General features: G+C 35.7%; 1 protein-coding gene across 8 annotated transcripts in view; it reads right to left on the bottom strand.

Annotated features, from left to right (window-relative positions):
- RNF180 (ring finger protein 180) overlaps positions 1-12,317 on the bottom strand; it is a 298,759-nt gene that overhangs the window by 62,370 nt on the left and 224,072 nt on the right. For all 8 annotated transcript variants that reach the window (XM_089908900.1, XM_089908899.1, XM_089908902.1 and 5 more), the window contains one exon: positions 6,111-6,236. In XM_089908900.1, coding sequence (XP_089765026.1) covers positions 6,111-6,236 — 126 coding nt within the window. The remainder of the gene's footprint in view (positions 1-6,110; positions 6,237-12,317) is intronic.

Here is a 12,317-nt window from a genome sequence, read left to right as displayed (position 1 = left end):
AAGACACCATTCCCGTAAATTAAAATATATGCACAGAAAACAACAATAAACATAATTTAAGAAAACAATAAAAAAGATACAGATTAAATAAACTCATAATGGAAAGTAGGATATGAGGATAAAAGGAAACAAATGAGTGTGGGGACTGGTGATGATGGTAGCCGTTAATTAAGGAGTGGGACTGCAGCAACTATATGCACTCAAGGTTCAGAGGAGGAGAAAAAAGGATGACAACATAGCAAATATATGTGAATAAATCTCACCAAAAGATGTATAAAACACTTGTAAAGGAAATTATCACATTTTATTATAGACATTAAATATTTAGGAGATCTAAATAAAAGAAGAGAAAAACCAGTTAGTGGATGGGGAAAGTTATTATTAGGATTCTCCCCACATTGACTCATGCATTGAATAGGAACTTCTTCCCTTAATCCAACCTGGTTTTCATGGAACTTGACAAAATGATTCTAAAATTCAAAGAGCAAAAAAAAAAAAGGAAAAACAAAGGCCAAGACACTCAGGCAGCAAAACAAGTTTGAAGGGAGATATCAAAACTTCTTACAAGGCTCCAGTAATTGAGACAGTATGGTATTGGCATAGGATTTGATATACAGACCAAAGAAACCAAATAAAGACCTCAGAAATAGACTCAAACGAATGGAAATTTAAAATATAACAGATTAGCACTGTGAATCAGTGGGGGAAATAATGAATTATTTTCAGTAAATGGTGGTTGGAAAAAATTAAATAGGAAAAAATCGCAGTGACTGGATCTCTACCCTATAACACAACCCTCCTTCCCGCCAAAACCCAGAAAATATCAACAACACAAATCATTTCGAAAATATTTGAAATATAAATATTTGAAAAATAAAATATTTTTTTTAAAAAATTGAAAAATACCCAGGAAAATATGTTTATGACATTGGGGATAGAGAAGAATTTCTTAAGGCAGATAATACATGCCAGAAAGATGATAAAGAAAATGAAGAACTGGGGCTTCCCTGGTGGCACAGTGGTTGAGAATCTGCCTGCCAATGCAGGGGACACGGGTTCGATCCCTGGTCTGGGAAGATCCCACATGCGCCCGTGAGCCACAATTACTGAGCCTGCGCGTCTGGAGCCTGTGCTCCGCAACAAGAGAGGCCGCGATAGTGAGAGGCCCGTGCACTGCGATGAAGAGTGGCCCCCACTTGCCGCAACTAGAGAAAGCCCTCACACAGAAACGAAGACCCAACACAGCCATAAATAAATAAAAAAAAAAAAAAAAAAAAAAAGTCTGGCTTTATTAAAAAAAAAAGAAAGTGAAGAACTACAATTCATTAAAAGATATCATAGAGTGAAAAGACAAACCACAAATGAGAGAAGAGAGCTGCCATTCAAATAATTAAAAAAGGAGTCAGCAGAAGATATTTTAAAACTCTCAAAAATCAACAAGAAAAATGCAATCAATAGGAAAATGGACAAAATTTGTAAAGGAATTTCACAGATGAAGAAATTGTATAACTAATACACATACAAAGTTATTTTCCCCTACTGGTAATTAGAGAAAGTGAAATTAAATTCCCAGTGAGATATCATTTTATACCTATCAGACTGGCAAAATCTAAAGGACTGAAAACATCAAATGTGGTAAACAAAGTTGGTGACAGATCAGTAGTCATTTAGGAAAATGGTTTGGTTTAGGTAGTCAAATTAAAGATGTGTTTTTCTTATGACCCAGTTGTTTGCTACTGGCATTTATTCTAGAGGAACTCTTATGCTCCAGGACAGATGAAAATAATATTTATAGCAGTGTTGTTTATAAACAAAAAATGGGATAACTCAGTTGTTCATCAACAGGAGAATAGATAAATTGTACCATATTCACATAGTGGGTGATAGTATAGCAGCAAAAATAAATGAATGTGGCTACGCTCACTGAAAAGACAAATCCAAGAAACATAATGCTGAGTGAAAAAGCAAATATAGAATACATACATTGTTACCCCTGCAAAAGTTCAAAGACAAGCAAAATTAAATAACACTGATTAAGTATACATATGTATACTTACTTGTGCAAAGAAATGATAAATACAAAATTCGGGGGAGGCAGGAAGCAAAGAAGAAGTACAGACGGTGCTTCAGTAATACTGGTAATTGAGTCTGGTTTGTGATTAAAATCCTATGTGTGGCTTTTCAGGCCTGACCATAGGCAATTATGGAGGCTTTACCTGGTAGGCATCACAGAAGAAAGCTGCCCTCCCCACACCAGATTTGGTGTAAAGCCAGTGCATTACAATCTCTGAAGGAGCTGCAATCAAGGTCTCAGGCCCCTGGCCTGTGATGCTCTTTCATATATTTACGGTCCTCAGCACCTGCATTCCTGGGTCCTTTATCTGAGGGCTTGGGCAGAGGGCTTCTGGATCTCTGCTGAGCCCTCTTTAGAGGGGTATTAGGGAGAAACCTTAAAGATACTTTTCCCCACTCTGAATTAGTACCCAGTACTTTTCCACTCCTAGTCTTCCCTTCTTCCCCCTGCCAAAAATAAAACCCCAACACACACACATATACACCCCTCAGGGCCCATGAAAGTGCCAAGGCCTTTTGTTCAGGGCCTCCTCAACAGTAAGATTACCCCCACATCTGTCCTGGTCGACCTGACCCTGGACCAGTGCACTGTTCCATGGGGGAAAATAGAATATTGGGGGTGGGGGGGGGTTTGGCATTTCCTCCGGTTTTACACTCTTGTTTACACCACTGTACCAAGTGATTAAAGGCTTAACTCTTTCAGTTTTGGCTGAGCCTTGCTTAGCATAGCTGAGCTCTTGATAGTAATATATTGCTTAAGTTAGGTTGTATAATAAAGCTACTTTGAACCTCCTCCATAAAAACTTATAAAAAGTTGAAGTTCTGTGGAACTTCTATGGGGAGGACAAATAAGATTAAATCACAAAGAAGCAAATATTTAATTTATAGCTTCAGTACCCCAGAGTACAAAAAGACAAAGGATACTGAGGGGTTATCAGAAGAGTGACTCATTCTTTTTAAAATGTGGGTATAGGGTAGAAGGTAGGATACAAAGGAATCTTTTAAAGCACATAATTCATACAATAAATTTTCTCTTCTTTGGTATGAAATCCTTTAAGTAAGACTGAATTTCACATTATATTTTGGGCTAAATGTAATATATTTTAAAATGTATCTATACCAAATCTATGGACAATGGGTTTCTATAGTTACTTACCATTTTATAAAACAGTATGTACTTATAAAATGTCTTTAAACTAAGTTTCTTCATTCAAACTACTGTATAAAGTTATATTTGTCCTTAAACTACTTTCTTCAAACTTTGAGGATTTTGTAATTCAATTTATCTTTTGCCTCAACCATACAAGGCTCTGTTTTTACCTCCTTTTGGTTTACATCATTGCTGTACTGATCTTATTGGTCTTCTTATGTAGAAGTCCCTCTGGTTCCCTGAAGATCAGAGTTCCCCATATCTGAGCTTCTCCAACCAGACCCCCCAAAAACATCATAAGGGTAAATACACAAACTGTTCTGACAGACCATGGTTTTATAAAAGATGAAATTATATTTTATGTTTATACTGTCTGATCATCATTACACATAACAAATTCTCAAAGGTGAAAAAGGTATTAGAGATTGCCTTGCCCTAATTTGATAAATCCTTATATCTATATAGTACAATTAGTTATAATTTAGAATGTGCTTTCACATCAGCTCATTTGATCCTTGTAACTATATTAATTAGGAATATATAATTATTACCATCTTACAGATCAGAAACAAACAAAAGAAGAGGTTTCTATGATATCCCTGAGGTCATACATTTAGTTAGACATGAACTCAGAAATAAGTATTCCTTGTCCTCTGTACAAGCATGAGACACTCTATACTAAAGCACGGACACTTTCTACCTGTCCTAAACTTGTGGGACAACTTGTAAAATATTAAAATAAAATAGTATGAAAGTGAAACACTTCCAAACTCATTCTATGAGGCCACCAACATCCTAATACCAAAATCAGACAAAGATACCAGAAAAAAAAGAAAATTACAGGTCAACATCATTGATGAACACAGATGCAAAAATCCTCAACAAAATACTAGCAAACTGCCTCCAACAATACATTAAGAGCCAGAGCAATCCTGAGAAAGAAAAATGGAGCTGGAAGAGTCAGACTCCCTGACTTCAGCCTGTACTACAAAACTACAGTAATCAAAACAGCATGGTACTGGCAAAAATACATAAATATAGATCAATGGAACAGGATAGAAAGCCCAGAAATAAACCCACCCACTTATGGTCAATTAATCTATGATAAAGTGGGCAACAACATACAATAGAGAAAAGACAGTCTCTTCAGTAAGTGGTGCTGGGAAAACTGGACAGCTACATGTAAAAGAATGAAATTAGAACATTCTCTAACACCATATACAAAAATAAACTCAAAATGTATTAAAGACCTAAATGTAAGGCCAGATACTATAAAAGTCCCAGAGGAAAACATAGGCAGAACACTCTTTAACATAAACCACAGCAATATTTTTGGGGGACCCATCTCCTAGAGTAATGGAAATAAAAGCAAAAATAAACAAATGGGACCTAATTAAACTCAAAAGCTTTTGCACAGCAAAAAAGACCACAAACAAAACAGAAAGGCAGCCTATGGAACAGGAGAAAATATTTGCAAATGATGTGACCAACAAGGGATTAATTTCCAAAATATACACACAGCTCAATATAAAAAAAACCCAACCCAATCAAAAAATGGGCTGAAGACCTAAACAGACAGTTCTACAAAGAAGACATACAGATGGCTAATAGGCACGTAAAAAATGTTCAACATGGCTAATTATTAGAGAAATGCAAAGCAAAACTACAATGAGGTACCACCTCAAATCAAAAAATCTACAAATAATGCTGGAGAGGGTGTGGAGAAAAGAACTCTCCTACACTGTTGGTGGTAATGTAAATTAGTACAGTCACTATAGAGAATGGAGTATGGAGGTTCCTTAAAAAACTAAAAATAGAGTTACCATATGATCCTGTAATCCCACTCTTGGTCATATATCTGGAACAAACTCTAATTCAAAAAGATACATGCACCCCTATGTTCATAGCAGCACTATTTACAATAGCCAAGACATGGGAACAACCTAAATGTCCACTGACAGATGAATGGATAAAGATGTGGGGTGTGTGTGTGTGTGTGTGTCTATATATCTATATCTATGAATGATGGAATATTATCCAACCATAAAAAAGAATGAACTAATGGCATTTGCAGCAGCATGGATGAACCTAGAGATTATCATAGTAAGTGAAGTGTAAGACAGACAAAGACAAATATCATATGGTATCACTTATATGTGGAATCTTAAAAAAAAAAAGATACAAATGAACTTATTTACAAGACAGAAATAGACCCATGACATAGAAAACAAACTTATGGTTACCAAAGGGGAAAGGGTCAGAGAAGGGATAAATTAAGAGTTTGGGATTAACATACACATACTACTATACATAAAATAGATAACGAACAAGGACCTACTGTATAGCACAGGAAACTAGACTTAATATCTTGTAATAACCTATAAGGGAAAAGAATCTGAAAAGGAATATATATATATATATATGTGTATATACATACATATTTAAAACTGAATTGCTCTTCTGTACACCTGAAATTAACATGACATGGTAAATCAACTATACTTCAATAAAAGAGCAATAATTTATTAAAATAAAACAGATTAGAACCAATAAAATGAAATGAACTTAAATTATGATAATGAGTTGTCCAAAACCTTTATAAGGAATACCAATGTTTTTGTCAAATATAGCTTTTGTCAAATCTGTTACTTTTGAGTTCATTATCTACATATTAAACATTACTGACATCAAGGCAAAGTAAATTTAATCATGAGTTTTTCTCAGATTTTGCTCTTACTGTATAGTCTCCATTTTTTTCATATGTACACCTGTAGCTTTCAGTAAAAGGATACTTAGCAAAATCCTTACTTAACATTGATGAGTAAAGAAATATTTTTCTACTAATATATCTAAGGCAGAAAGAAAACAGCTTTAAAGAAGTCCTTACCTCCAAAAAGATGGAATGCTTTTTTGCGGCTTGGTAGAGGCCACTTTGCAGAGCTGGATTTCTGAAAGCTTTGTTTTCTTTTCAAATATTCTTTAGTAAAGAATGTTTTTGTGGCATTGTTCAGTTCTAGAGTAAAGCAAAAGAAAATAGTATTTTTAAACATTAATTTGAGTAAAATGGCAAGAACCTGAAAAATGGTTGTTGTAGTATTTTGATAATAAATTCAGATCTCTTTAAGACAGTGAAGACAAAAGTAGAGTCAACTTTTTTTTTAAACCCAAGCAAACCTAACTCCTCTGAATTTGACGCAACTCTGATATGCCTACACATGGAACACACACCTACTGAGCAGCTCCTATGTCAGATACTACACCAGATATGCAGAACACAGTGATGAATGAGACATAGCCCTGCCCTCAAGAAGACTGCAGTCTAAAAGATGGAAATAAACAGGCAGACCAGGAAAAGGGGGGAAATGTGTTATGGGTGTAGCAATAGAATAACTAGAGTGTAACCATGGCTCAGGAGTGATAATGAAAAGGAAAAATCCTTAGAACTTTTTATGTCATAGTCTCTTTATTTCATTCCATATGTGATGGGTTGACAATTTAGATGCTAACGCTGCTGATATGAATAAGTTTAAAAGATGTAGAGATAAATTCTCAAACTTTCAGAAACATGAATGAGTTAAAGAGAGAAGGAAAATATTCATTTGAAATAAATGAATACCAATCAAAGATCACATGTGATGACATTCACTTTATTTTTAAAATTTTATTTATTTATTTATTTATTTAGGCTGTGCCGGGTCTTAGCTGCACCACGCAGGATCTTTTTTTTTTTTTTTTTTTTTTTGCGGTACGCAGGCCTCTCACTGTTGTGGCCTCTCCCGTTGCGGAGCACAGGCTCCGGACGTGCAGGCTCAGCGGCCATGGCTCACGGGCCCAGCCACTCCGCGGCACGTGGGATCTTTCCGGACCGGGGCACGAACCTGTGTCCCCTGCATCGGCAGGTGGACTCTTAACCACTGTGCCACCAGGGAAGCCCCACCCAGGATCTTTTAGTTGAGGCATGCGGGCTCTTAGTTGTGGTCCAGTGGGTAAGACTCTGCGCTCCCAATGCAGGGGTTTGCTCTCTGGTGGGGGAACTAGATCCCACACACATTCACTTTAAGAGTCTCTGGATACGAGCCAGGGAAAAGCAAGGCATGATCCGAGTTGAACTGTTCGATGGAGAAGTTCTTCTCAGGGAGGCCAGTGTAGAGCTGGTTACTAACTGAGAAATAAAGTAGTCTTTCCATCAGTGATGCCCTCTTACTTTCATCCCACAATTATTCCTGTACTATCTTCTCTGTTTCCATTCTTCAGGCTTTGAGCTTCTGCTCAAACCAGTTACATCAAATTATCTCTATTTTTCCTAATTACTCTCCAGGATTGATTCTTTCCTTAAGCAATTCACAGGGAAAACATTCTCAGAGTTTACATTTAACAGCAAAAGAAGCAATGTAAAAAACAGACCACTCCAAGCAAGGGAGGTTAAGTATTAAACCGGCAACTCCCTTCCCCATTCTACACCCAAGGGCCAGTAATTAAAGCACACAAGATAGAGAAAAAGTAATTTCATAGTCTGTGTACTCATCGTGTATGTTGGAGGTTGTTATGGCTAGTGAATGTTTTATCCTTCATATGTTTAATAGTTAAATCACTTCAGATTGGATATTCTCGCAGTGTTTTCTGCAGCAGTGCACAGGTGTTTTATCAATGTCCACTCTGCCCACTGCCTGTGAACAGCCCCTTAGTGTAAGATGGTCATGGCACTACTACCTGGTTAAAAGGACTCATCAGTGTCATTCATACTGATGAAGAGAATGGAAGAGATTATCAAATGACTTATAACATATTCACTTATAGTAACAATTCTTGCAGGGCTTATCCTTAAGCAGTGATGACTGTAATTCAGGGTATTTTCTGAGAAATTAAAAATCCTATACGTGGTATTGTGTTAACAATTAACTCTAGGGCAAATTGACTCACAACTTCCTAAATGCCTTTAAAAGTAAGACCAGTGTGGTGGGTAAATGATTTCATGTGGGAGATAATATAAACCAAGGTGAAGAGTTTGAAACTCAAGAATTCTTATTCTCCTCCTTTCTCTTTCTCCTCTCCACCTCCTCCTCCTTCTGGAGAGCTTGTAGCCATGCTCTAAAATGTTGATGCAATAACCAGAGGATGCCACTGCACTGCCCTCTCTTAAAATGAAAACTTGTTTGGAAGTGTAATTGATTTCAGTAAACCAGATCAAAAAGACATTCTTGTAAGAGTTGGCCAATAAGTGCAGTTTTGAAAGCTGGTCACAAATCTAACTTCTCTTAGAGGATACATGAGAGAGGTAAAAGTAATAATGATAACTGTGATATTTTTGTTTTCTAGCTTCAAGGAACTTATTACACAATGCACTTTTAACCTACATAACAAACCCATGTGATTAATGCACCAAAGAAAAAAAGGGTTCATAAAAATATTTATAATACCTACAAAAACTATGATCAGAGAAATTACTAAAATGTGCAAAATGAGATGGGAGATGTACCTACAACATTTTGTTGAACATAAATACATGTGTCCATAACATAATCTTATGAGATGTTGGAAGATTTTATTTATTACACTGATCTGAAAGGCCTCTGGAGAAAAGAGGACCTAGAAGCCCTTATCCCTCCATTTCTGGGGCAAATAAGAACTGGTTCTAATGCTTCTTAACTGTGGCACCTTTCGTAAGTTGTTGAACTTCTCTTTGTACTCACTTTCTACCCTATCTCTGGCAAACATTTATTTTGCAATAGCTATGTGCCTAGCACTTTACTGGTATAGCTATAAATATAGAAATTAATTAAATGTAATTCCTGTCTGCTGGGCATTGTACTAGATCACTGATTCCAAAATACATGTCTGGAGCCTGGCTATGCATCAAAATTGCTGAGGGCACTTGTTAAAAAGACAAATTCTAGGACCTTGCCCAGATATTACTGAAGCAGAATTGCTGTGGATGTGACCTAGGAGTCTGTGCTTTCTACAGGCTCCTTGGGTGATTCTGATGCACAGTCAAATTTGATAACCACTGGATGAAATGACCTTAAATCCTTTTCTGTTCTAAAATTACCTGAATTTATTTAAATAGGTTAAACCTTATATCACTCTGGTATAAACTGTACAAACCTTACCCAAGGATGTTGTTCTTTCTATAGAACAGTGTTGCTTCATTCTAGTGGCATTTGAACTTGGAACTCCAGGATATTGCAACAAAAAAAATATTCAGTACTACCTTTCTCAGAATTATTTGGAAGAAGCACTGAGAAAAATCTGAAGGCAGACCAAGATGTAGGGCTCGGAGTAAAAGGTGATAAAAACTACCTTTATCTCCTCCTTTGCCAACCCTACCTCTTAGGGAGTAGAGGCTTCTTAATACAATATACATTATAATGTATTAGATGTAATCAATATTTCATATCATTCAATATGCTAGAAAAAGACAAAACCCTGAATATCCTGGAAAGATTCTAAAGTCTACTCAAATGGTACATTTAGTTAAATGTGGTGGCAGTACCAGTGGAAACAGCAGCATCTTTGCATGACACTATCATAGAAATAGTAAATAAGTGTTAAGATAAGAGTTCCAGTCTTCTTGACTTGGCTGAATGCAGGAGTCAATCACCAACTACATAAAAACATAATTCACATTATTACAGTGTATATTACCATGAGTTTCACTGTATCGTACCATAAAGAATAAAATAAGAACAACCACATACACAGCACAATTTTGAACTACAGGCAGTACCAGTAGGGTAGTGTAACTCTGATTTCTGCCTTATGCTTCAATATGGGCAATTTTATATTTAAACAACTAACTATAATTAAGCAAATATTTGTTAGTAATAGTTTTAAGCATTCTGCTAAGTATAAGAGTTAAAACTGTGAAACAGGCATAGTACCTGCATTAAATCCTATCTAGTAAATAGGTAACCATTAAGTTATGAGGTAAGTGCCATGATAGGGTTAATTCAGGCCTTAGGGTCCTATTAACGAGGGGAATATAATAAGAGTATTATTATAAATACAGGGCACAGTCATTTAGATGGACCCAGTGGTATTATGTTCTAATTTAAAAGGCTAGGATATATGTGTCCACCCATCTCATTTAGATTATTAAAGGCCTTGTTTACCTACTTAAAATTATGTCTCATTATAATGAAAGCTTTTTTTCCCTACAATTCCCTTCTGAGTCCTATGTTGTTTGATACATAATATTTCATTTTTCACAAAGATGCAACTTGCAAAAAGATGATTTGACAAAAAGAAATTTGAAGCATGTTTTAATAAAAGTTAAAAAAAAAGACTACTTCTCCAAGAGTTTTGCATTATATATATAGAATAAGCCCTGATTTTAAGTGGAAATCCAACTTTCCTTCATTTCAACAGGCACTGGACATGCTTGTTCACAGGCATTATTTGGTTCCAGGAGATTAATTTACAATAAAGGACATTTGCAAGGAATAGACAAGATTGTGAATGAAGAGTCCCAATCAGTGGGCATTTGTATAAAAAGGGAGATTTCTAACAAAACAATCTTTACCAGCTGATGTTTAACCCTCATTTTTTAAACATAGCATTTAGTTTAAGTAATCTCTTGTGAGATGATCTTTAGAACTTTTAGATTAGTCTCATCTCACTCTTCTTCTTTAATATGTTGATGTATATGTTTATATATTTAATATGATGAAAAATAGTAATTTTTCAAGAATATACAATCTAAGATAGTTTTCTTTGTATTGTTTTACAGCAGCAGGAGTAAAATTGAGTGAGGATGCTGCTTCAAGGGGATTTGAGATCGTTCCCTTACACAGGAACAGAGAAGGGCTAATATATTGACATTTGAGCTCACTTTACTAGATATCAATGAAAATCTATAAACTATCTTAAAACTGTCTTCAGGGTTTCAAGGGCAATGCTTGATCTGCACCTCTGCAAGAGGGGCAAGAAAGTCTCACTTGTAAGGGACCCTAATTCTCCTAGTGAAACTCATTTTATACCCATGTGAGCACCCAGAAAGGTTCATCTATGAGGGGAACACTACCAGTTAGAGAAAACTAGAGTCTGCTATTGCAGCTTGCATTTAACAGAATATGACTACTTTGACTCAAAGAAATATGAGTAAGATAAGCCTCAGAACCAACTCTTCAGACCTGGCAGGTTCTCACCCTAGGGCGGCTGCAAGGTCTCCTAGTAACTGCATGTCCTATGTGATTTGGTGGCAAGAGGAACTCTGAATGTTGGGAAAGAGAGACCAACCAGGAGTATCTCATTAATACTTATGAATATTTATCTATGTATCCTCTGAATATAAATTTTAACCTGATTTTCTTACCCTTTCCTAGTGAACTGTTCAAAGTTAAAATCTAGTTAGGAAGTTCCATCTCCAACTAAATATGTAGCCTGATGACAGAGGCACATACAACAGGGACCAAACCAAACCAAAAACAAAAATTCTATATTTGACACTTTGTCAAAGTGGAGCTATGGATTTTACAATATACAAGTCATTACAGAATATAATTTATGCTTAATTGATGTTAATATTTAGGAGTTCCTATTTCATTAGGTAGATAAACTAGTTAAAATTTTATCCAGTTTAATGTAATAATTCCACTTAATATTTGGTACTGCAATATTTTATACCCATCATTTTTATACCTGAATAGGAAAAGAGTTGTTACAAATACTTTAACCCTTTGGCCCAGGAGAAATCTGCTAGTACTATAAGACCTTCTTAGGTTAGAGAATTTATCCAAGCTTTCATCTCAGCCACCTTGTGTTTAAGTCGTGCTTATTGATGTCCTTTAAGACTCTGGAGCATTAAGAATTATTTCAGTAACTGTTTCATTACCCAAGAATAACTAGTTTACCCTCTGTTAGAGGAATAATAAGGCCAAGAGGAGATCTACTAAATTAAGCCCAATTCAACAATAACCTTTATTGTGCTCTTAGTATGATAAAGACAAAATGCTAAGTACTTTGTACTGTTATGATGTATACTGTTATTATTTTGTATTTAAAGTTACACTTCAAGATTTAGAAAAAGGCTTTTGAAAGCCTATGGATAGGGATATACTAGTGGATCTTCAAACCAGATAGTTAGTGGGAAGCAGCC

The sequence above is a fragment of the Delphinapterus leucas genome, chromosome 3, assembly GCF_059928025.1.
Source record: "Delphinapterus leucas isolate spDelLeu-1000000601 "Yukka" chromosome 3, BTC_Dleu_Yukka2, whole genome shotgun sequence".
NCBI lineage: Eukaryota > Metazoa > Chordata > Mammalia > Artiodactyla > Monodontidae > Delphinapterus > Delphinapterus leucas.
This window is presented reverse-complemented; position numbering and strand designations above follow the sequence as displayed.